This window comes from Podarcis raffonei, chromosome 16, assembly GCF_027172205.1.
Source record: "Podarcis raffonei isolate rPodRaf1 chromosome 16, rPodRaf1.pri, whole genome shotgun sequence".
Classification (NCBI taxonomy): domain Eukaryota; kingdom Metazoa; phylum Chordata; class Lepidosauria; order Squamata; family Lacertidae; genus Podarcis; species Podarcis raffonei.
Genome location: NC_070617.1, coordinates 21,139,190 through 21,165,475, shown reverse-complemented (window position 1 = coordinate 21,165,475; position 26,286 = coordinate 21,139,190). Strand labels below are relative to the sequence as shown.

Here is a 26,286-nt window from a genome sequence, read left to right as displayed (position 1 = left end):
TTTGATGGGAGAGCTGCAACCGGAACATCCATCTCAAAGGCGGCCAGGCCTTGCATTGTGTCATCAGGAAGATGGCGAGTTTATCACAGAAGTGGTGGGGTGATTTGGGTCATTTCTTGCAGACAACATGACTGTAGGTGGGCAGAAAAGGAGCTAGCTGGGGCTCAAAGGAAGAGGCCTTTCCTGGAAATGGGAACTGTAGAGAAGGCCTTCCCCGGGCATTGGAAAGGGTGCCTTTCCTTGACCCTAGCTGTGTCCTCTTCCGGAGAATGGGAATACTTTTTTTTATTTGCTTAAGGTTACCTTCTCCTGCGGTTGACATTCCTTGCAATGCCGCAAGCTTAGGGTTGTTTTTATTTGCTGCTGCTGTTGTGTGCGTGTTTCTAAATGCCTATTTTCACACCGAAATGTTACCCAATTAGCAGCGCAATGTGTTGGCTTAAATAAACACCGCTGTGGGGTGGAGGGAGAGGAGAGGAGAGGAGGAGCCAGCTGCAGGGAGTTGAAATAGCTGTTTATGTTGGCAGAAACCGTTGTCGTCCTGGCCCTGGCAAGCAACTGTGGCTCTAATTGTAGGCTCTCGTCTACTAATTTGTACTTTTTAATTTCACACTTCCCAGCGTCGCGTGCGAGAGGGAGAGCACGCGAGGTTGCGTTGCGCAAACCTGCATGCACATGAAGCCTTGACAGCTGGGCGCCACCAGATTCTTGAGGTCTCACCCAGGCGGAGTGTCATGTCAGTTCCAAAGCCCTACCAGTTTCCACTCAGCTTTTCACAGACTTAAGGACAGGTGGTAAGAATGCTCTTAGAACCATATTGCACAAGTGGTGGTGTAATGGTTAGCATGTTGGACTAGGACCTGCAGGAGCAGGGTTCAAATCCCCGCTCGGCCACGAAGCTCACTGGGTGAACTAATAATATGTGTGACTCCATACTTAGCGAGACCAAGAGCTAAACGGAGCTTCGTGATGCCTCTGAATTTCCATCCCTATTTGCAGAAAGGCGACAGACTTTTGGGAAATGATACATGATGAATTTAAAAAAGATGTTTAAAATAGCCAAGAGGCCTGAAGCATTTCTTCTGGGGATTATAGGGGCAGAGATTCCAAAAGCTGTTTAGGTATACTCCTACCGTAGCCAGAATTCTGTATGTGCAGAAGTGGAAGGAAGCCTCAATGAAAGAAGAATGGATTTTAAAAGCAATGAACTGGGCGGAGATGGCAAAGTTGACAGCAAAAATAAGAGACCAAGGGAATGAGAACTTTGTCGAAGAGTGGAGGTTCTTTTCAGACTACAGTGGTACCTCGGGTTACAGACGCTTCAGGTTACAGACTCCGCTAACCTAGAAATAGTACCTTGGGTTAAGAACTTTGCTTCAGGATTAGAACAGAAATCGTGCGGCGGCAGCGCGGCGGCAGCAGGAGGCCCCATTGGCTAAAGTGGTACCTCAGGTTAAGAACAGTTTCAGGTTAAGAACGCACCTCCAGAACGAATTAAATTCTTAACCCAAGGTACCACTGTATTTGAGAAAAGAACTACAGAAATGAAATGAAATTGCGAGCAGGATATTTGAATAATAGGCAAGGGAAGGAGAATAAATAAATGATTTTAATACAAGCTATAATACAATAAAAAATAAATGGCCATTGTGGCAGCAGATAAAGGAATGCAACAGGAACATCACAGAGCATAGTTGTCAACTTTTTACCTTTTTTATGAGGAATCCTATTCAGAATAAGGGAATTACCCTTTAAAAAAGGGAAATGTGGACAGCTATGTCACAGTGGGGGAAGCCAAAATGTAAGAAATTATTATATTGAATGGGAATTAAATAATGTCAAACTTTGTGTAAAAAAACCCCCTAAATAAATTATTATTAAAAAATGAATTTCCATTCCTGAGGGGGGGGGGGGGAGTTGTCTTTTCCTTAATGTGCACATGTATCGGGTGTCAATCTACATGCAGTGCCCAGCATCAAATATCTGGCTTACTGTTGGTGCTGCACATGTTTCATTTTTAAAAATGAAATATACGAAGCATCTGTAAACATGGGTGTACAAGCAAATCTCCACCTGTCAGCCTGTTCTGTCTGTAAGGTAAAGGTAAAGGGACCCCTGACCATTAGGTCCAGTCATGGCCGACTCTGGGTTGTGGCGCTCATCTCACTTTATTGGCCGAGGGAGCTGGCGTACAGCTTCCGGATCATGTGGCCAGCAGGACTAAGCCGCTTCTGGCGAACCAGAGCAGCGCACAGAAACACCGTTTACCTTCCCACCGGAACGGTACCTATTTATCTACTTGCACTTTGACGTGCTTTCGAACTGCTAGGTTGTCAGGAGCAGGGACCGAGCAACGGGAGCTCACCCCATCGCGGGGATTCGAACTGCCGACCTTCTGATCGGCAAGACCTAGGCTGTGGGGTTTAACCCACAGTGCCACCCGTGTCCCTCTGTCTGTATTCTGTCTGTATTGGGGCTTAAATCCCACACACCTTGGGAGTCTTGTTGGCATGACTGTACATATAGCTCACAGATGCAAGGAGGGAGGGAGGGAGGCAACTGTCTGGGTTCCAGAGCTGCCATAGATCAAGGAAGCAGGCAGCCAGAGTTCACCTCCCAGGGGGACAACAGCTCACCAGATCTAAATGCTCTTAATTTGGGGGACAGGGCCACTCTGCCTCTCAGCTCCCCGTTGCCCTATTAAATGCTCGGCCCAAAGAGCCTGGAGGCAAAGACCATTAGCAGGACACAAAAGGCAGACAACATTAGGCTGTTGATAGATTTCCCATTCTTCCTAAAAAACAAAGACTCATCAGCGCTCGGGTGGAGGACGTTCCCTGCAGTGCCAGCTGAGCTCCTCCTGCTGCTGCTGCTGCTGCTGCTGCTGCGAGAGGTCTGTGCCTCACTCCTAAATGGGCGGTTTCTTGGTCCTTCGGAGCAGCTGAATTTTTAATACTGCCAGCACCAGGCCTCCGCTCTGGGCAGCCACACAGACTAGGGCCGGGGAAAAGAGGAACGCTTTGCAAAAATGATGCCGAAACAGATCCCATATTGATATCTTTTCTTTTCCTGGGGTAGCCGAAGCAGTGCCCTCCAGATGTTTTAGATCAGGCCCGTCCAACTCCCAAGAGAATGAGATCTACTCCCAGTATAAAAAAACCTGGCAGTTTTCTACCCATTGTCAATGAGGATTGACCAGAGTTGCTGAGCTGTTTGGGGGGGGGGTATCAGAGTTGTTGAGCTTCTTTTGGGGAGGATTAAAAAGAGTTGAGGGACATGGGTGGTGCTGTGGGTTAAACCACAGAGCCTAGGGCTTGCTCATCAGAAGGTCGGCGGTTCAAATCCCCATGACGGGGTGAGCTCCCATTGCTCGGTCCCTGCTCCTGCCAACCTAGCAGTTCGAAAGCATGTCAAAGTGCAAGTAGATAAATAGGTACCGCTCCGGCGGGAAGGTAAACGGCGTTTCCGTGTGCTGCTCTGGTTCGTCAGAAGCGGCTTAGTCATGCTGGCCACATGACCCAGAAGCTGTACGCCGGCTCCCTCGGCCAATAAAGCAAGATGAATGCTGCAACCCCAGAGTCAGTCACGACTGGACCTAATGACCAGGGGTCCCTTTACCTTTATCTAAAAAGAGTTGCATAACTATTTTTAAGGGGAAATGACATACATCGCTCACATCAAACTCCAAAAACCGACAAACAGCGACCACTTTACGCAACGGAAGGACAGAACCAGGGGGGAGGATAAGGATCCCGCAATCGACCAGGAAAACCAGGGGATCTACCTGTCGATCACGGCTGACTGGTTGAACATTAGATTATAACTACCATCCTCCTGGATTATGGACCATGGGCCATGCAGTCTGAGGCTGAGGTTGTAGTCCAAAATTTTTAGATCAGCGGTGTCTCAAAGTGGAAGGAACCGCTCTCTGGGGGGGCAGTGGCATTACCAAGGCAGGGAGCCAAGAGGCAAGGGGGAAACACAACATATGAACAGGTTGCTTACAGATGTAGACTTTGTTCAGACATTTAGAACACGTTTGTACAGAATATAGTAGGTTATTATCAATCATACACATATTAGGACAATAATATTATAGTCATACCTCGGAAGTCGAACAGAATCTCTTCCAGAGATTCTGGAAGACTTCCAAAGCATGGCTTCTGATTGGCTGCATGAAGCTCCTGGAGCCAATCGGAAGCCACAGAAGCCCCGTCAGACTTTCGGCTTCCAAAAGAATGTTCAAAAACCGGAACAGTCACTTCCGGTTTTCGATCATTCGGGAGCCGGAACGTTCAACTCCCAAAGCGTTTAGGAGCCGAGGTATGACTGTATTCATATTTCTATATAACAATGTATGGAAATGTAACTGATTCTATTTGGTGTATTATACTATATCTTTCTTAATGTATTTTTTAAAACTTTCTTCTCTTATTTATTTTTCTTTCATCACTTTATTCTCTATAACTTAAATTCTTTTAATAAAATATTAATTTCTTTTTTTAAAAAAAGAGGCAAGGGGGCAGCAGGGGGAGCCTAGAGGTGAAAATGACTATCAGACTTTTAAAAGGCTGGTATCACTGGCTCATGTTCATCTGTTTTGTTGAATTAATTAAACTGAGTAGTTTTTATTGGATTCTGAATAGATGTGCAAATCATTGTTCCTGTTTTGAATGTTTACTGTGTTGCTACCTTCCTTAGAGGCTCTTGCAAACCACTCTTCCAAATAATGCTTTTTCTAGGGAAGGGAATTCTGGGGGTGACTTTATAGTGCCAAGGGGGTGGTGGCCTAAAAAGATCGTTTGGGAGCTACTGATCCAGAAGGCACCAAATTGGCTACCCTGGTGTTATAGGGTTAAGAACGTAAGTACAGAAGACGACCATGCTGGCTACCAGGCCAATGGCCCATCAAGTCCAGCACTCTGTTCTCAAAGCAGCCAACCAGATCAGGGGTCAGCAAACTTTTTCAGCAGGGGGCCGGTCCACTCCACTGTCCCTCAGACCTTGTGGGGGGCCAGACTATTTTTTGGGGGGGGGTGATGAAAGAGCACCACGAGCCCTGGTGGCTGCTTACCTGTTTACCTGCTTACCCGCAGGTTTACTTGCTTACCCGCAGCGGCGGGACAATGAGTGGTGCACAAAAGGGCTCCGGAGAGGGGCTGCTTAAAATGGCGGCTGCTTGAGCACTGCTGCTGCTGCTGGCACCAACAAAGCCCAGCCCCCTTCCTCCTCTAGGCAGGGCGCCGAGAAGCCAGGAGGAGGGAGGGAGGAGGCACCACTGGCACCACCGTGTGAGGGAGAGGGAGGGAGAGGGGAAGAACGTGCACGCTAGCGAGCCACACGGCGATTCCCGGACCGTCCACAGACCGGATCCAGAAGGCAATTGGGCCTCATCTGGCCTGCGGGCCTTAGTTTGCCGACTCATGAGATACCCCAACTGGATGCCCCAGAGCAGCACCTGTGTGCAGGAGAACCTCTCCCCACTTTTGACTCCCAGCTCTGGTACTCAGAGGCCTGCTGCCTCCATCAGTGGAGAGAGAACAAAGCCATCATGGCTAGCTACCGATACCCTTATCCTCTGTAACAAACTGCTTATCAAAAGTAATTTGCTCCGATTTGTTGGGAGGTGGATGAGGCGACCCTGATTTTTGGCCTGATTCGTTTGCAGGGGAGGTTAGGTGATGCTGCACCGAAACAAGTGTGACCCCCACACTTTCTAGGGAATTTCCCCGTTGCCTTCCTTAATTGTCACGCAAGAGCGCAAAATCAGCTTTAAATGCACAGGTAGGATTTGCCGGCACGCGACTGAATCTCACCCCAAGACCAGCCACAGACCGGAAGCGCCTCTCACTGCTCACCTTAGCGTCCTGCTTTGTGAGGAAGTCCACGAAACCGAAACCACGGTGCTTTCCTGTTCCAGCCATTTTCTTCGGCAGGCGAACGGTTTTCAGTTCTCCAAAGGTACTAAAGGCAGGGGATTGGGGAGCAAGGGAGAGAACAAGAACAAGAAATAAATCAAAAGCAATAAATAATCAAGAGCATAAAAAGGGGGGGGGGTTACCTCTCTTTCAACACATGCTCACAGGCAGCGTTAGAAACTCAAGATATATAATCTAATCGCCAAATGGCACCTTAAACCTAGGTGTCCAGGAGCCTTTTTTGTTGTTATTTTCATTTCTATACCACTTCATATTTCAAAGAACAAATCGCAAAGCAGTTTACAACACACTGAAACATCAAATAAAACCATCCAGAACAAAACAAATTCAAGCTTGAAGGAAAGTATTTCAGATCCTTCTCTAAGTGGCATTTGGCTTTCCGCAGTCACCGCCATCCTGGCATCCAGAGGTTCCCATGAAACGTTAGGAAGGACTTTCTAATGGTAAGAGTGGTTAGACAGTGGAACTGACTCCCTCAGAAAGTGGGGGTCTCTCCTTCACTGGGGGTTTCTAAACATGGATTGGATGGCCGTCTGTATGTGATTCCTTGGCTGTTATTCCTTCATCGTAGGTAGTTGGACTCGTAGACTCCTGAGGTCACTTCCAACTCTACAATTCTATGATTCTAATGAAGGGGTCAGCAACCTTTTTCAGCCGTGGGCTGTTCCACCGTCCCTCAGACCATGTGGTGGGCTGGACTATATTTTGAAAAAAAATATGAACCAATTCCTATGCCCCACAAATAACCCAGAGATGCATTTTAAATAAAAGGACACATTCTACTCATGTAAAAACACACTGATTCCCGGACCGTCCGCAGGCTGCATTTAGGTGATTGGGCTGGTTCTGGCCCCCGGGCCTGTTCTAATGCACGGACAACCCACCTATCTGCTAGAGCAACTTTCTTCCTTACAGTGCATGAAGAATGTTGGATATGTGACCCACAGGCTGAAAAAAGACCCCCCTCCAGCCCCACGTTGTAGGGAAGCGAGTTCTTTCTTTGTAGACTTATAAAGCCCTATCTCAACCTTTTTGAGCCCACAGCTCCCTTGACAAACTGCATTCTTTCTCTGGCACCCCTGTGGGGCTCAGGAGCCCAGTTATGTCACCCCTTGCCTGCAGAGCTAGTTTCGAACACCTCCCTTGTGGAGCGTTCCTCTCTTCTCCCCTCTCCTTGGGAGTCCTCTGGGCAGCTGCTGCTGCTGCCCCTGGTCTCTGAGCTGCCCCCTTCTGCCCCAAAGAGAGGTGCCTCCTCACACTGCCCCACAGGGGCCTTGGAAGAGGATGCCCCTAGCTTTAGTGGGCCAACGGAGACTGGCCAAAGGTGAACATGTGGCCAACACCTTACTTTGGGAGGAAGAAGTGGCAGCAACGGGCGCTGCTGGGCCTGCATGGTGGAAAGGCTCCCCTTCAGCACTGGGCACTCAACTCCCAGTCAGACCTTGCACACAGCAAGCACAAGAAATGCCAGTGCTCGGCCTCCCACTTGCCCGTGCATTGCCAACAGCAAGGGTTGGTGGACTGGCTTGGCTCCCTCACCCGCTTGCTTGCTAACTCTGATGCTGCCTCAGCTCCTGGCAACCAGCACCCCCTGGCCATCCCCAGACGCACCATTCGCCTGCAGAGCTTGGAGCCAGGGCTGCTGCAACAAACAGCTGTGCAAGCCTTTGGGAGGCAGAGACTTGAGAGGGCATCAGAGGAAGGGAGGGAAGGAAAGAGAGACAGAGGCCAGTGTTGCCCAAGGCACCCCTGACCATCATTCAAGGCACCCCAGGGTGCCACAGCACACTGTTTGAAAACCCCTGCCCTATACGGTTTGGGCCCAAAACTATTGTTTTCAACTGGTTTGTTTTTATTGCTTTGCATTTTGTAATGTGGTTTGTAAATGCTGGGTGGCGCCTTGAGTCCCAACTTGGGAGAAAGGCAAGGTATAAATGCATCAATAGAGGCCAATGAATTATATACGCCTCGCTTTACGATCCAGTGTGTGCATGTGGTACCAGGGTGGGGGCAGCAGCCTACCTGTCCCATAGATTTTAACTGCCCCCCTGCTCCACCTTGAAATTCCACTGTGATGTTTTCCCCCCACTGCCAAGAACTAGTCGCTTCTTCGCCAGGTCTGCTTATCAACACCTAGGCACAAATTGGGAACAATGAATATTTAATGCATGGGCTCCAGAATAAGGAGGGGGGGGGGTATTTTTCTCCAGCAATCTCCACGCTAGCGGGGTGGGGTTGGGGGGGGCGGCAGTTGCCTGGGCCAGTGCACCGGCTGGGAATAAACGCGGTAAAGTGCCGTAAACGCTCTCGTGAAATGATAGAAGCTAAATCCGGGGAGTTAACCTGCTGCACTGCCAGCATGACCAGGCATCCATCTGCCGAATTTCCTCGGGATGCGCCGTGTGTAAGTAGGGCATTATGAAGCCTCAAAATGAATCTGCACGTCTCCCTCCTCCTCCGAGCCTCCCCGCTCTCCCTCCCTCTTTTTCTTTGAAAGCAGCATTAACGAAAACACAAAACAAACTAAAACAAGGGAGAGGCAGCGGCGGCCTCGGAGAATCAGCAGCGCTGTCGGGAGGCTAAAGCAGCGGGAACCTTGTGCGTAATCTTCCAGGAGTCAGGGAAGGAAGGAAGTAAACAAGAAGCCCAGGGCCTTTGTTGTTAAGCGGGTCATTGTCGGCTGCAAAGTTGAGACTCCTACAGAGACTTCCGGAGGCGGCGCAAAACCGTGATGGCGGACCTCTTCGAGCTCTGAAGAGGGGCACCGCAGAAAAGGGTTGCTCGCGATGGCGCAGCGGCAACCCATCAAGATAAACCACGGGCAGAGTGAGTCCGTGGCCGTGGGACCCGGCGGGCACCTGGAGCGACCCCGAAATCACAAAAGGAACCCCGTAAGGGGCTCCGGAGTGAAGGAGGGGGAGCGGTGCTGTGGGTTCATCGCTCTTTCTGCGGAGGCGAAGCCGCGCGGCTGTCACGGATGAGCGCTGACCTTTCTTCCAAGAAACATCGGGCTGAAACATCAAACCCGTGAGTAAGGACCTAAGATTCTACAAATCAAATCGGAAAATTTGGCTAAAAACGGGAGACGAGAAAGAGGAAGTCCGTCTTCCGACACTGCTTTCAAGATCAAAGCAGACGGTCTAAAGAGCGGAAAGCGCTGTGAACAGGGAAGCTTTGAAGCTTTAAATCGGGACTTTCGTGCACATTTGAATTTTACTTTTAAAGAATAAATACAGCATAAAATTGACCTGGAGCGGACACCCCAAGGGCAAGGGAAGACTCTAACCCCAAATTCCCGGGTGGCCGGGTAAAGTTGTTTAAACTGCGGAACTGTTGCAAGCTTCCAGATACTTTTGTAACTGGATAGTGTAATTTTGAGCTCACCTAGCTGAAGTGGATACAATTGCAGGCACCTTGCTGGAACTTTGTTATATGTTTAAAAGGGCTCTGCAGGACCTTTCTTTTAGCGTGCTGGAACTAATTTGCTTTTAAAATTGTTTTTAAAGTTGGAACAAAGAGACTTTAATTGCGGAAAGTTACCTTCTTCTTACTAAAACTTTGGTGGCACTCCCCCTAGAGGACATTGGGAATATAGAGGCCTGGGAAAGTTTCTCTGTTTACCTTCTCTCAATAGACTGTTTTTAATTCTGGACTTGCCTTTCCCATGGGATTACAACACTTGACCTTGAACGTTGACTGATGAGTGGCACAGGAAAGACAAGAGCAGCCAAAGCTAAGGAAGCTAAGGAGAAAGAGAAAGCAAAAAAGCAAGCACAGCTTTTGCAAACAACTTTAACTCAGGGACGTAGATTATCAGTTCCAGCTGTGCTTGCGACACAAAAAGTAGAAACCGAAAAGCCTGAAAAATCTGAAGAGGAAGATATGGCAGCAGGAGGAGCTGAGGCAGTACTGAAACAAGTTTTGGAACAATTGTCAGCAATAAATCAAAAAATTGATAACCAATCAACAAAAATTGACCAAGCAACATCCTCGATCCAGAAATTGACAGATCAGGTTTCCCAACATACCCAAGCAATTGAAAAATTGCAAGGAGCAACAGAAGAGAATCGTAAACTGGCAGGGGAAGCCGTTCAAATTGCAACATCAGCTAAAAAAGAAGTCGAGGAAGTTAAAGCGGAAGTCAAGCCTCTTCATAAACAGATAGGGGACCAACAAACCTATCTCTCGTTGGTGGAATTGAAAAATCGCGAGACCAACCTCAGACTAAGGGCAGTCCCAGAAATTGAACAAGAAGATTTGAAAGGACTTTTGACAACAGAGTTTACAAAGTTCTGGGACTTAAAAGAAGAAATTGATTTCAAAATTGTATCGGCTTTTCGGTTGGGAAGATTAGTAAGAAAAGATAGATCCAGAGACTGCTTAGTAGCTTTGAGATCAAGGGAGGAGAGAGACAAAATACTAGGCCTACACTTCAAAAACTCAATTGTGATACAAGAGAAAAGGGTGGAAATTTACCGAGATATTCCTAAACAGTTATTGGACTTGAGAGCCACCTACTCAGATTTGGCTAAGTTGCTGAGACTCAACACAATTCCTTACAGGTGGGAGTTCCCACAAGGGCTATCATTCACTTACAAACAGAAGAAGGTTAAAATAAGATCACCAGAGGACTTACAAAAGTTCCAGCACGATCACGGAGAAGACCTCCAAAAAGAAGCAGCAGCTAATTGGCCTATACCCAACCCAGGTGGAGCAATACCTGCACCTTCGGAACCAGAGGAGAAAGAAGATACACCGCTCTAGGTGTAGCAGAATAGTTCAGGATGTCTCTGCGGCTACTCAGTTGGAATATAAATGGCGGAAATTCCCCGGAGAAAAGAAGGAGGTTATTTCACATATTGAAGAAAGAACAATTGGACATTATTTGCCTACAAGAAACCCATGTGACCAGGCTCCACAGGAAGGTTTTGGTAAATAAAAGATTAGGCCAAGAATTTATTTCGTCTGACAAAGTAAAGAAAAGAGGAGTGGTGATCTACGCTAAGGAGAGCCTGATACCCAAATTTCTATTTAAGGATGAACAAGGAAGAATTTTGGCAATTGAAATTCAAACCCAAGGAGAAAAAATATTGATATTAGGAATTTATGCCCCAAATGACGGGAAATCAGAATTTTTCAAGAAGCTGCATGAGACGTTGCTGGACTATCTGGATTATGCTAACATCATAATGATGGGAGATATGAATGGAGTGGTGTCTACACATATGGATAAGTCTTACAACCAAAACTTAACATCAGACGGCAGACTGCCCAAAACTTTTTTCGAACTGACTGACAATCTGGATTTGATCGACATATGGAGGACAAAGAACCCCCTAGGTAAAGAAGGAACTTTTTTCTCTGAGGCCCACCTGTCTTGGTCAAGGATCGACCAAATCTGGACCTCCAGGGGGCTGGCACCCAAGACTAAAAAGGTGGAAATCTGCCCAAAAACATGCTCCGACCACAACGCCTTGAAAATAGAACTTAGATTAACTCAACCCGGTTCCTTCAGATGGAGAATGAATGACACACTACTAAGAGATCAAGAGATTGTGAAAAAGGCCCAAAAAACATTAAAGGACTATTTTGTGATAAATCTGAATACTACAGTTGAAAAAAGAACGATCTGGGACGCAAGCAAAGCTCTTATGAGAGGGTTTCTGATACAACAGAATTCAATCAAGAAAAAACTCTGGAACGGAAAGAAGGACAAAATATTGGAGAAAATACACCAAGGAGAAAAAAAACTGAGAACCAAACCAAAGTCCAAGGAGGTGCTGAGAGAAATTAAATTCCACCAAGCAGAATACTCAAAATTGATTAATCAGGAGATTGAATGGAAAATAAAACAGATGAAGCAAAGATCTTTTGAATCAGCAAATAAATGTGGAAAGCTGCTAGCTTGGCAGCTGAAAAAAAGACAAAAGCTAAACACGATAACAAATCTAGAGATTGATGGAAGGATCGTACAGAAACCAGAAGAAATTAGGAGGTGCTTCCACAGATACTTCAAAGAACTGTATGCACAGGGGCCCCAGAAAGAATCAGAGATAGATCAATTTTTAAAGATAAATGGACTATCAAAAATAACTCAAGATAAAAGATCAATCTTGAACTCTACAATAACCTCACAGGAAATTGAAGGTGCCATTCAGAATATGCAACTAGGCAAATCTCCAGGCCCGGATGGACTTACCTCCAAATATTACAAGGTTCTGAAGGACTATTTGATACAACCTTTGTTGGAGGTGTGTAACCAGATTATGGATGGGAAGAGGGCACCAGAAACGTGGAAAGAAGCCTTCATCACATTGATACCTAAGTCAGAATCTGAAAAGACTCAGCTTAAAAACTACCATCCCATCTCACTCCTAAATGTGGATTACAAAATATTTGCAGACATTTTGGCAAATAGACTTAAAAAAGTCTTAAATGAAGTAATTCATAAAGACCAAGCTGGCTTTCTCCCTGGTAGACATTTATATGAGAACACTAGAAACATCATTGACATTTTAGAACTTTTGCAGACTAACAGGAACACAAGGGCGGTGTTAATCTTTATTGATGCGGAGAAAGCATTTGACAACATATCTTGGATGTTTATGAAGAAGAACTTGGAAGGGATGGGAGTGGGACGGGGGTTTGAGAATGGATTACATGCAATCTATTCAGAACAAAAAGCTAAATTAATAGTGAACAATGTGGTGACGGAGGAATTTAAAATTGAAAAAGGGACACGACAAGGGTGCCCTCTATCCCCTCTGTTATTTATTTCAGTCCTGGAGGTGCTATTGAATATGATCAGAGAGGACCGGTTGGTACAAGGGATAGAGGTCGGAGTGAAACAATATAAACTGAAAGCTTTTGCAGATGACCTAGTTTTGACACTGCAGGAGCCAGAATCCAGTACAAAAAGAGTTCTCGAACTTATATCTGAATTTGGTCGGGTGGCGGGATTTAGGTTGAATAAACAAAAAACTAAGGTTCTGACCAAAAATTTAACAATTACAGAAACAGAGGGGTTTCAGAGAGAAACAGAACTGAATGTGGTTAAAAAAGTGAAATACCTTGGGATCTATTTGTCCTCCAAGAATTTGAATTTATTTAAGGATAATTATGAGAAATGTTGGTTGGAAGTTAAAAAGGATTTAGAAATTTGGTCAAGATTGAAACTTTCCTTGTTGGGAAGAATTGCAGCTATAAAAATGAATGTGTTGCCGAAAATGTTATTTTTGTTTCAAACCTTACAGATCGTGGACAGAGTGGATTGCTTTGGAAAATGGCAGAAGGATATATCTAGATTTATCTGGCAGGGCAAAAAGCCCCGAATAAAGTTTAAAATATTAACAGATTCGAAAGAAAGAGGGGGGTTTGCCCTGCCGGACTTGAGGTTGTATTATGAAGCTGCAGCCTTCTGCTGGCTGAAAGATTGGTTTTTGTTGGAAAACACCGATGTCCTAGATCTGGAAGGTTTTAATAATGCTTTTGGATGGCACGCATACCTATGGTACGACAAGGTTAAAGCACATAAATTGTTTAAAAGCCACATTGTCAGAAAAGCAATTTTCGCAGTCTGGATGAAATATAAAGACCTACTAGAGAGTAAAACTCCGAGGTGGCTATCACCAGTGGAGGCCAAGGCCCGAAAAAGACCCAATATGGAGGCCTATTGGCCGAAATATTGGGAATTGACTGAAAAAATTGGAGACAATTGGAAGTTGCAGAGCCAGGACAAACTAAAAAATAAGGTGCGAGATTGGCTACATTATGCTCAAATTCAAGAGGTTTTCAAAATGGACAAAAAAGTTGGTTTCCAGGTGGAAAAGTCGAAACTAGAGACAGAATTGTTAGAACCAAAGACAAAGCTGTTATCTAGAATGTATAACTTGCTGCTTATGTGGAATTTACAGGATGAGACAGTTAAATCTGCTATGATTAAATGGGCACAGGATGTTGGACACAACATTATGTTTGAAGACTGGGAAAGGTTATGGAACACCGGAATGAAATTCACGGCCAGTACGGCCTTGAAGGAAAACATTATGAAAATGATATACCGGTGGTACATGACCCCAGTCAAGTTAGCTAAGATACATCACCTGTCTGACAATAAATGTTGGAAGTGTAAGGAAGCAGAGGGGACTTTCTTTCACCTCTGGTGGACATGCCCAAAGGTTAAGGCTTTCTGGGAAATGATTTACAATGAGTTGAAAAAGGTATTTAGGTATACCTTTCCCAAGAAACCAGAGGCCTTCCTGTTGGGCATGGTAGACCAGAAAGTGTTAAAGAAGGACAGAACTTTGTTTATGTATGCTAGTACAGCAGCAAGAATACTTATCGCAAAGAACTGGAAGACACAAGATTTACCCACGCTGGAGGAATGGCAGATGCAGTTGATGGACTACATGGAGATAGCTGAACTGACCGGCAGAATCCGAGATTTGGATGTAGAAACAATTGAGGTGGACTGGAAAAAGTTTAAAGACTACTTGCAAAAGTATTACAAACTGTAGGAATCTTAAGACGGTGCATGATTTGGAAATGATACGCTTTAGCAATTATGATTAAGTAAATAGTAAACTAAGTGATAAAAGAGAAAAGGAGATAATATGAAATTGAACATGTTACGTTTATTTTAAAGGTATAAAAATTGTGACATAATACATTGAATATAGATACATAACATGTAAAAGTTACAATAAGGTATGACATAAGGTAACAAATTGCTGACATTGTTAATATAAAGAACGCAGAATCGGAAGGGGTGGGGAAGTCCAAGTTGGGATTTTTGTTAAAAAAAAAAAAAATGGTTTCTTGTAAACTCCTTATTTGTTCGTAATGTATAAAATTTGGAAAGAAACGTAATAAAAAATATTATAAAAAAAAAAAAAAACAAAGTTGAGACTCCTACAACACCCCTTTGGGCATTCTGCCGGCATGGAAGGACAGCGCATGATTGACTTCGGAGCGCTTGATAGAGCTCTCACCCACAGTTTCATATGATCTGCCTCTGAAGTCATCTTCGAGTGTGGCAGCACCGAGCCGTTGGAACTCCCTGCCTGTTGGCACTTGGTGTACACTCCTTTTTGGCAGCCGTTTAAAACATTTGCCTTACCTGTCAACCAGTCACAGAGAATGTTTACATATGTTTTAATCTCTCTATTTTTAGCTTATGGATTATTTTCATCATCCTTTGAATGTTTTCTACGTACTGTGGTACCTCGGGTTAAGAACTTAATTCATTCCGGAGGTCTGTTCTTAACCTGAAGCACCACTTTAGCTAATGGGGCCTCCCGCTGCCGCTGTGCTGCCGCCGCACGATTTCTGTTCTCATCCTGAAGCAAAGTTTTTAACCCGAGGTACTATTTCTGGGTTAACAGAGTCTGTAACCTGAAGTGTCTGTAACCCGAGGTACTACTGTATCTGTATTTAACTGTTTTTTACTGATAAGGGCAGTACAGTATACAGTGGAACTTTGGAAGCCGAACGCTTTTGAACTCAAACGTTTCGGCTCCCGAACGATCAAAAACCGGAAGTGATTTTCAGAAGCCGAATGTCTGGCGTGACTTCCGATTAGTTGCAGGGTGCTCCTGCAGCCAATCGGAAGCCGTGCCTTGGTTTTCTAACTGTTTCGGGAGTCGAACAGACTCCTGGAATAGATTAAATTTGAAAAGGAAGGTAAGACTAGTGCTTAAGCATTTTGGACTAGGACCTGGGAAACCAGGGTTCAAATCTGTACTCTGCCCACGAAGCTCCATTCACCTTGAGCCATTCACTGTCTCTCAGCCTAATCTACTCCCTCACAGGACTGTTGTGGAGAATAACTGATGAGGGAGCGAGGAGAACCATGTATGCCACCTGGACTTCCTGGAAGAAGAAAAGCTAGGATATATATGCGGATGGCTCAGTTGGTTAGAGCTTGGTGCCGATAACACCAAGGTTGCAGGCTTGATTCCCATATGGGGCAGATGCATTTCTGCATTGCAGGGGGTTGGACCAGATGATCCTTGGGGTCTCTTCCAACTCTACCATTCTATAATTCCACGAAATAAACAAGTAAAATAAAAATAATTTTTAACACCTTTTTCTTTTGTAAACGGCTTTGAGGTTTTAATACAACTAAGCTGTATATAAATAAGTAACACAGAAACAAATACATTTAAGCTAGCAGTCATTACCCCATCTTGGGGCGGTGAGTTCCAAAAGCTAATTCTGCATCATATAAGGAACCGATTCCCTTTTTCTGCCCCGTATCAAGGGCTCCTAAGTCACTCGTGGAGTATTTGACCAGCATGTGAAATGACCCCACATATGCAGTGATGCAGAAGCAAAGCTTCTTCATATGTCAGCTAAACAATGAGGAGAGTATAGATGCTGTGAGCCACAATGGAGGGGGTAGCCAGGACTGCTTTCTGCGGTCCCCCGCCCCTCCTTACAAGGAAGGGCTGTTGTCTCTTGTCTGAACCACTCTATAATGAAGCTGGTGAGGTTAAGAACCTGGACCCGAACACTGACTGCTCTCGCTAAACTTTGCCTGCAGAGAAAGGACCTGGGGTCCCTTAGACCCTTGGGCAAGGAGCTGCATTTCGGGGACCCCCCCCCCAAAAAATCCACTTTACTGCATGCCTTTGTGCCGCAGTGTGAGAATGACAGGAAGCTTCTCCTGCCTTTGATCTCGCAGAGATAGCGGCAGCGCATCACCACAAACATATATGTCATACATCCCACAGTCTGACAGATTATTTTTGTGTGCACCCCCAGTGGGGTCTGCACCCCCAGTGGGGGCCAGTTTTGCCAACCCATAGACACGCCCCTATTTGTCTGAATCAAGCCCTTTCGGGTCTCATCCAAGAATGTAGCCACGCTAATCTCTAGTAGCAAAACAGAGAGGCCTCATCCTGACGTGCTGTCAATTCTCCTCTGCCGCAGCCACAACATTCACTTCCGACTTGAAGTAACAGGTTTTGGGTGACATCCGAACCCAGATGTAAACTGTGGTCAGCCTTAAACTTATGATTTAGGTTAGTGAAACAAAGACAACTTCTAAACGATGGTTAACGACCCTGGCTCATATCTCCCAGGGTCCATGAAAGGAATTTAATGGGCACATGGCAGAATTTATTTTATTTTACTTCATCCTAGGTTTTTTTGGGGGGGGGGGGCGGTTAAGCTGGCAAAAACAATACAAAGACAAGAAAGTGCCATAAAACTACGCCCAAATTGTCTTCACCTGAGAAGGGAGTACACCGGTAAGACTATAAACTCTCAAAAGGAGTACACAATTCCTGTAAGTCTGAGCAACATTGCCCTAAATCATAGTTATAAAACTAACCTCTGGTTTGGGTTAGTTAAAAACAGCATCCTCTTGCCCAAGATTCTACTCTTCTAGATGCAAGGGATTTTTCCTTCTTTGCACGGAAGGGTGTTCAAATTATGACAGCTGCTGCTTGCAATTTGAAGCAGTACAGTCCTGACCCAAGTTGATGACCTCAGTGAGAATAAGGCTGCAGTTATAACCCAAAAGTATATATGGGGGGAGCGAGTGTTGTATATAAGAGAGAGAGAGAGAGAAGGGGGGAGGTTTTTGGGAATCAACTGTTTTCTAGGGAGCCACAGGAAGGAGAGAAGATTCCAGCAGGCTTCCATACCCACCAAGCCAGGGGGAACAATGGGGTAACCAAGGACTCCTTGTCCAGGGACACCCTCCTCCCTCCCCCACTGTGTTGATAATTAGAATCCATAACATGGCCATTGACATCCCCAAGCTGCGAAAAAAACGGAGGGGAGGGGGAATGCTTTAATGCCCCCCTTCCTCTCCAAGCCCAAGCAAGCCGCTAACACCTCTCTTTTCCAATTACGATGTTCACCTTTTGAGGAGTGGGAGAAGGCACCAATTACCCTCTCCAGAGCACAATGTGCCCTGCCTGTGAAGAATAATTTATGTTTTGATCAACAAGAAGAGTTCTCACGTTCCTAATTTGTTTTGTAGCATGGGATGGGGTTGGGGGTCTGTGCGCACATGAGTAGAAAGGGTGCTCACCGGGGGGGGGGGAACCTCCCCCCCCTTCATGGAACCCAGGAATAATTATGGGCCTCTTGAGCTCTGGCAGCTAAAATGTACACAAGCCCCTGTTTGTATGCAGTTGCGCGGAGGTGGCAACAGGGAGGGGGTGCGCTTGGATACAGTGTGTGTGTGTGTGTGTGAGCGCGCAAGGCTGGACAGTAATCTGTTAAAGGCTCCTAGCACTGCATATGCAACTCAATGCATTCAATGGCATGCGCCACAACAACCCTGGCACAGCAGGCGAGAGTGTCGGACTAGAACCAAGGTTCGAATCCCCAGCACTGAAGCTTGCTGGGTGTGACCTTGGGCCAGTCCCTGCCACTCAGCCAAACCTACCGTATTTTTCATTCTATAAGACACACTTTTTCCCTCCTAAAAAGTAAGGAGGAAAGTGTGTGTGTCTTATGGAGCGAATGCAGGCTGCGCAGCTATCCCAGAAGCCAGAACAGCAAGAGTCTTGCTCTTCTGGGATTCAGGATATTTTTTTCTTGTTTTCCTTCTCCAAAAACTACTGTATTTTTTGCTCTATAGGACGCACTTTTCCCCCTCCAAAAATTAAGGGGAAATGTGTGTGCGTCCTATGGTGCGAATGCAGGCTCTTTGGCTTCAGCGATAGCAACGCGAAGCCTCCAAAGTGCAGAGGGAGTGCTCCCTCTGCGCTCCGGAGGCTTCGCTTTGCTTTCGCTGAAGCCTGGAGAGCGAGAGGGGTCAGTGCGCACCAGATAGCCGCCTGAAGCCTTCGGAGCACAGAGCGAGTTCCCACTGCGCTCTGGAGGCTTCAGGTTCCTTTCGCTGAAGCCAGGAGAATCTTGCTCTCCCGGCTTCAGCAGAGGAGAGCTGCGCAGCGCCCCTTCAGCCAAGCGGGAGGAGAAATGGAAGTGGCTCCGTTTCTCCTGCTGCTTCGCTGAAGGGGCGCTGAGCAGAGAGGGGGAGATTTTTTTTTCTTGTTCTACCCCTCTAAAACGAGGTGCGTCCTATAGAGCGAAAAATACGGTGGGTGCGTCTTATGGTCTGGTGCGTCTTATAGAGCGAAAAATGCGGTGCCTCACAAGATTGTTGTAGGGACTCGAGGAGGGGGAGCCACGTATGCCGTCTCGAGCTCATTGGGAGGAAAAATGTGGGATATGAATGTAATAAACAAATAAATAAAATGTGCGAATAATTTTTTTTTATTGCGACTTTTTTTTTTGCATTGGATCAGATCGTTATTGGGTATGTGATCTTTTGCTGACAATTTTGTTGTTTCTTCAGCTTCTAAACCACCTTGTGTATAGTATAGGATATAGAAAAAGGGTGTGCAAATCAAAAGCAAAACAAAATGAAATCTGCAAAGTGAGTTGCTCACCCAGTCTTGCAAATGCATGCATTTATTTAAGAAAATTGCACTTGACTGCAATAAAGCCTCAAGAGAGATTTACAAGCGCACACACACAAAATCACCTTTTTTTAAAAAAACGACAACGGGTCAACATACAAACATAGGAAGAACTGCTGGATCAGGCCAATGACCCATCTAGTCCAGCATCCTGTTCTTACAGTGGCCAACTAGAAGCCCCAATGGGAAACACACAAATGGGACCTGAGTTCCAGAACACTATCACCCACCCAGCAGTTTGCTGGAACTGGTAATTCAGAGGCATTCACAGCCACCAGCTGTGAAGGAAGAGAAAGGGCATCAGGACTAGTAGCTGTAATGGCCTCTTCCTCTAGGGATACAGTGGTACCCCGGGTTACATACACTTCAGGTTACATACGCTTCAGGTTACAGCCTCCGCTAACCCAGAAATAGTACTGTACCTCGGGTTAAGAACTTTGCTTCAGGATGAGAACAGAAATTGTGCTCTGGCGGCGCGGCGGCAGCAGGAGGCCCCATTAGCTAAAGTGGTGCTTCAGGTTAAGAACAGTTTCAGGTTAAGAACGGACCTCCGGAACGAATTAAGTACTTGACCCGAGGTACCACTGTATATCCAACCACACAGCTTTATTGCAGTCCATAAACCCCAAATACATGGATATATATGTCCAACCTTGTCTTAAAACCACCCAAGTCGGTGGCCATCACTGCCTCCTGTGAGAGTGGCAGAGTTTAAATTATGTGCTGGCATGAAGAAATACTTTTATTTTTGCTGTCCTTAATCTTCTCCCTCTCTCTCACACACACACACACCCCACAGTTTTATTGGATGGCCCAACAACCCACGGCTGCCGTGGCTGCGCCTTGTTCTCCAATCTCACTTCTCCTGCATCTGCCATCTTCCAAAAAGACAATCCAAAGCAAGAACAACAGGATGGAGCCAGGGAGGGGGAAAGAAAGTTTCCAGCCAGCTCTGGAGGATTTAAAAGGCAATCCAGGAGTCACAGATGGCAAACGAGCCATTGGAACAGATTTGCTCAGCAATTCCACTTCCCCAACCTGCCCACCTCCCCCCACCCCAGTCTCCGTGGCACATTTTGCGTTCACAACAGCGTGCATGGGACTTCACAAGTAAAAAAACAACAGAAAAAAGCAGAAATGAAAAGAACAAACACATTCCGACGACACCGAGCGCTCCCCTCCATAAATCTTTATTATTAACCTGATTATCTGCAAAGCATTCTCTTCCGATGTGGCACAGAAGAACAAGCTGGTTTTTTCCACAACGGGAAGAAGCAGCCCGTTCAAATTGTGTGTGTGTGTCTGTGTGTGTGTCTTCAAGCTTAGCAAAGGATGGTGGGAGCTGCCTTGGGAAGGGTCTTAAATAGGCTCCCTTCCTCATTCACACCCTCCCAAACCAGCCATGGCCTTCCCTGAAGGCAGTGGCAGGGCAGCTGCAAGTTGCCACTTTAAAACCCAGTGTGGCAAAGTGGTTAGTGTGCTGGACTAGGACCTGGGGGACCAGGGTTCGAATACCAACTCAGCCATGAAGCCCACCAGGTAGGTGAAATTGGGCCAGTTATTTCCTCTCAGCCAAACCTACCTCACAGGGTTGTTGTGAGGACGAACTGGGGGGAGGGATAAGCATGTACACTACACTGAGCTCTTTGGTGGAAAAGGTGGGATATAAATGCAACAAACAAACAAACAAAAGCATTTACAAACCACTTTAAAATCTTAAAACCACTTAAAAAAATAGAATACGGCTGCTGGTGCCAAGCCAGTTGGCTTGTTGTTGTTGTTTAGTCGTTTAGTCATGTCCGGCTCTTCGTGACCCCATGGACCAGAGCACACCAGGCACTTCTGTCTTCCACTGCCTCCCGCAGTTTGGTCAGACTCATGTCTGTAGCTTCGAGAACACTGTCCAACCATCTCGTCCTCTGTCGTCCCCTTCTCCTTGTGCCCTCCATCTTTCCCAACATCAGGGTCTTTTCCAGGGAGTCTTCTCTTCTCATGAGGCGGCCAAAGTATTGGAGCCTCAGCTTCAGGATCTGTCCTTCCAGTGAGCACTCAGGGCTGATTCCCTTCAGAATGGAGAGGTTTGCTCTTCTTGCAGTCCATGGGACTCTCAAGAGTCTCCTCCAGCACCATAATTCAAAAGCATCAATTCTTCGGCGATCAGCCTTCTTCATGGTCCAGCTCTCACTTCCATATATCACTACTGGGAAAACCATAGCTTTAACTATAGGGACCTTTGTTGGCAAGGTGTTGGCTTGTTCTTTGTTGCCTTGTTCTTACAGTGGCCAACTAGATGCCCCAATGGGAAACACACAAATGGGACCTGAGTTCCAGAACGCTATCACCCACCCTGGAGTTTGCAGGAACTGGTAATTCAGAAGCATTCACTGGCTCCAGCTGTGAAGGATGGGAAAGGGCATCAGGACAAGTAGCTGTTATGGCCTCTTCCTCTGGGGATATATCCAACCACACAGCTTTATTGCAGTCCAACTGGCTTGGCACCAGCAGCCGTATTCTATTTACTTACTTATTCACTTACTCATTCATTCATTTCTGCAGGGATAGCTCTGCCGGCAGGGCATGAGACTCTTCATCTAAGGGTCGTGGGTTTGAGCCCCATATTGGGCCAAAAATTCCTGCATTGCAGAGGGTTGGACTAGATGACCCTTGGGGTCCCTTCCAACTCTACCATGTGTTCATTTGTTTGATTGTTTGCCGATTTAACATAATAAGACATGGAAATAAAAATTATTATTAATAATAAATGAATAATACTAATAGTGACCAACCCCCTCCCCCAAACTCACCACCCATTTATATTACAGATACAGATACTCTCGATACATGCATTGTAAGCTCAAGTTAATATAAGCCCCCTGCACATCCCATAGGTGATTCACACGGAGCTGATGTCTACATGAAATTTGTTTAGACATAGCCCGGGCAGCGAGACCCTGAGACCGCGCTAAGTCTCTCTTTGAGAGACCTACGAGATCAGAGGGATTAGGGCTGAAATGCAGTGTTAATGTTAGTTTTCAAGAAGGGAAAAAAATAAAGATATTGTGGCAATGCTGAGAATTAAATACAGTGGTACCTTGGGTTACATACGCTTCAGGTTACAGACTCCGCTAACCCAGAAATAGTACCTTGGGTTAAGAACTGTGCTTCAGGATACAAACAGAAATCGTGCTCCGGCGGTGCGGCGGCAGCGGGAGGCCCCATTAGCTAAAGTGGTGCTTCAGGTTAAGAACAGTTTCAGGTTAAGAACAGACCTCCGGAACAAATTACAGTGGTACCTCAGGTTACATACGCTTCAGGTTACAGACTCTGCTAACCCAGAAATAGTACCTTGGGTTAAGAACTGTGCTTCAGGATAAGAACAGAAATCGTGCTCCGGCGGTGCGGCGGCAGTGAGAGGCCCCATTAGGTAAAGTGGTGCTTCAGGTTAAGAACAGTTTCAGGTTAAGAACGGACCTCCGGAACGAATTATGTACTTAACCTTAGGTACCACTGTAAGTTCTTAACCCGAAGTACCACTGTACTGGCTTTAAAAAAACAAAAAGAAAAGAAAGCACTCCTTTATTTCAAACAAAGCCCAGGGAAAAAGCAAGTTTCAGTTCTACGGCTGGCAGAGGCTTTGTGGGCCTGGATGAGCCACGAATCACACTCCTGCAGCCCCACCCACTCCCTGTCCCTGGCGTGGGGGTGAAGATGGGCTTCATCTCTGCAAAATGCATCCCATTGCCACAAAATCTCTCTCGTTTTTAAGCACTGCAAAACAGCACCACCCGCCCCTCTGCAAACTATCTTTAAACATCTCTTGCTTTGCACCAATTGGACGATTAGAGAGGGATAATAGCTGCTTTTCTCCATCCTATCTCATCCCTTTCTTCTCAGAAGGAAGGAATGAGTGTTCTGTCCAATAGGGCGAGCTTTTTTTCTCAGCCAAGGTTCCCATCCACGGTCAGTACCAGCCCCTTGGCGTAAGACGGTTAAATGAAACATGCAAGGCAGAAAATGCTCTCTCTCCCCACCCCTACCCCCCCAAAAAGGCCCCCTCCCCGCCATCCCACCCTTCGCTCTTCAGATGACTCCAGTTCAGCTAATCCCATTACAAGAAAATAACGTGGATAATTCAAGCTAATGAAATCATTACAAGGATGCAGGCAGCCAGAGGTGGACATTGAGAGCTAATTTAAACACTCTTTCTCCAGTGTCGGCGCAGGAAATATCTGTAGGTGGAGGAGAAAGGAAGAAGGAGGGGAGGGGGAACCCCCTAAAAAAAGGCAGCCCTCCTCTCTCATTATTGCAGAGATCTGGGCAGCAAATTCAAGGGGAAATGGTCTGAACCATTTCTCCCCCCCCCTTTCCCATATTACTATGATCACGGTCATCAATAACGTCTCCTTGGTAACCTGGGGGGGGGGGGAATAATGAATGAATGATGTGCAAAAAGGAAAGGATGGGAATATACCTCCTGACACGCTACAGCAAGCCTGTTCCCCGTCTGCAGGAAGAAAGAGCAGAAGCTTTTCGACACAGCCAGACATAAGAACCGAAGAAGAGGCTGCTGGATCAGGCCAGGGGCCCATCTTAGCCCAGCATCCTGGTCTCACAGGGGCCAGAGCCAGATGCCTGGACGGAGACCTCAAGCAGAAACTGGGATTCAGAAGCACTGCTGCCCAATTGCGCAGGCAGAGCATAGCCCATCACGGCCAAAAGCCACTGACAGCCTCATCCTTCATGAATTTCTCCCGTCCTCTTTTAAAGTCAGCCAGGTTGACAGCCGTCACTGCCTCCTGTGGAAGGGAGTTCTGCAGTTTAACAAGGCACAAAGTGAAGAAGTCTGTCTTCAATCTTCCAGTGTTTGGCTTCAATAGATGCCTACAAGTTCTCATGTTGAGAGAGGGAGAAAAACCTTTCTCTATCTACTCTCTCTATGCCATGCCTGGTTATATAGTCCACCTAAGTCAGGCATAGGCAAACTCGGCCCTCCAGATGTTTTGAGACTACAATTCCCATCATCCTTGACCACTGGTCCTGTTAGCTAGGGATGATGGGAGCTGTAGTCCCAAAGCACCTGGAGGGCGAGTTTGCCTATGCCTGGTCTAAATCCACTGAAATCCACAGCAGAAGCCTTCTCAGGTGGGTGGATGCACAGTGGTTTATGATGAACACACAACTCTCATGCATCTGCAACTACTAACATAGGAAGCTGCCTTATATTGAGTTGGGCCCGTGGCCTGTGTGGTTCAGTATTGTCTACACTGACTTGCAGCAGCTCTCCAGGGTTTCCAGGGGAGAGGCTCTTTCCGTCCTACATGGAGATGCTGGAGATTGAACCCAGGACCTTTGGCATGTGAAGCTGATGCCCTCTCACTGGGCTACAGCCCTTCTCTGAGAGTGGCTGGATTTCACAGTGGTTGTGGCTGGGTTTTCCTGGCGTGGGTTTGAGTGTAAGATGACTCTGATGTTATCCCCTCTACCCTTGAAATGTTACAGATGCTACCAGTTCTGCCAGACAGAGGATGCAGGAATGAACCAGAGGAAGTGCTATTAAAATGCACTGAGTATAGCATTTCAAGAGTCTCAACTTTTAATTTAAAACAAAATACAACAAAACCAAGATGCTAGTCCTTATCACTGAGAAGATATTCTGGAATGCGGATCAGTACAGTCTGCTTAACAAACCTCAAACTGGAAGGAGCAAGCCCTTGTGAAGCAGTTCTCAAACAACTGCCTCAGAAAAAGGCGTGGAACAACAACAACAACAACAACAACAACAACAGCAACAAGCCCACTGGTTTGCAAGATATCCCTTTAAAAATTTGAATAAAGTTTCGTCATGTCAGAAAATAGCAGAACTCTGAAGAGTTGGGGAATTTAAGTTATCTTAAATCCACCCAGCTTGCACATTGCATATTGCCAATGAATCCAGGATGAAAGTGTAGTGAATAAATAAAATCTGTGCATTCTAGGTGTGCGGTTATTTTGCAAATCCTTTAATGCTTTTCTGCTCTCAGGATTCCCACCCACCCCATTCTACCAAGCTGCAGCGCTGGCAGTAACAAGATGCCAGACAGAGAAACCAGCACCATTTGGTTCCGCCAGTGTTTGAAACTCCCATTGTTCTAGGCGCATTTTGCGACAGGGAATTTCATCAGCGCGTGCAGTTTCTGAGCTCTGGGCGCACTACTGCACCTAAGATTTCAGATTAAGACTGCAAAGTGGAAAGAAAGGAGGACCTTTTTCTGCCTCCTCACTTCCAGCTACTCTCTGAAGACTGGAGAAGAGACCCTCTTAAGAATATTAGGGGCGTGGGCAGGGGAAGGAGTAGACCATGTGAAAAATGAACATAATATTTTAGCTGCAGTTCATTCATTTTCAGCTTTGTATTCTCGTTATTAAAAAAAAGCGTGCCTAGACATTCCATTGTTGCCCCCATAACCTAGGTTTAATGTGCCATTTAGCTCCTAGCTTTCATACTCAGTTTCTAACACTGAGCTCCTCCTCTCTTTGAACTGTTTCTATTCCAGCTGGTTATACAAGAACCTTGCACCTAAGAATTAGTGCCGATGCTTACTTTTCCTCTTCCCTCCAAACCCGTTTTCCTCTTCTGCCAACGTGAGGGGAGGGACTGCCTTGCTAATGAAGCTTCAGAGTTAACAATGCTTTAAATAAATGTAATTCAGTTTCTTAAAATGGCACAAACTATTTAAACCTTTCACCCTCAGAGAAGGGGATTCATACCCAGTTGTCCCTTGATCTGTTGTCGGACCCTAACTCCCATCATCCCTGATGGGCCATGTTGGGCTGGGGAAGATGGGAGTTAGCTGCCTGCCTTGTAAGGAGCTCTTCTGTGTCAGTTGGTAAAAACATGGCGTTGATAACGCCAAAGTTGCAGGTTC

At 46.2% G+C, this 26,286-nt stretch overlaps 1 protein-coding gene across 1 annotated transcript in view; it reads right to left on the bottom strand.

The window, feature by feature from the left end:
* Window positions 1-26,286, bottom strand: part of RBM19 (RNA binding motif protein 19) — a 102,520-nt gene that overhangs the window by 27,727 nt on the left and 48,507 nt on the right. Inside the window, exon 23 of the mRNA XM_053368367.1 lies at window positions 5,859-5,964. Coding sequence (XP_053224342.1) covers window positions 5,859-5,964 — 106 coding nt within the window. The remainder of the gene's footprint in view (window positions 1-5,858; window positions 5,965-26,286) is intronic.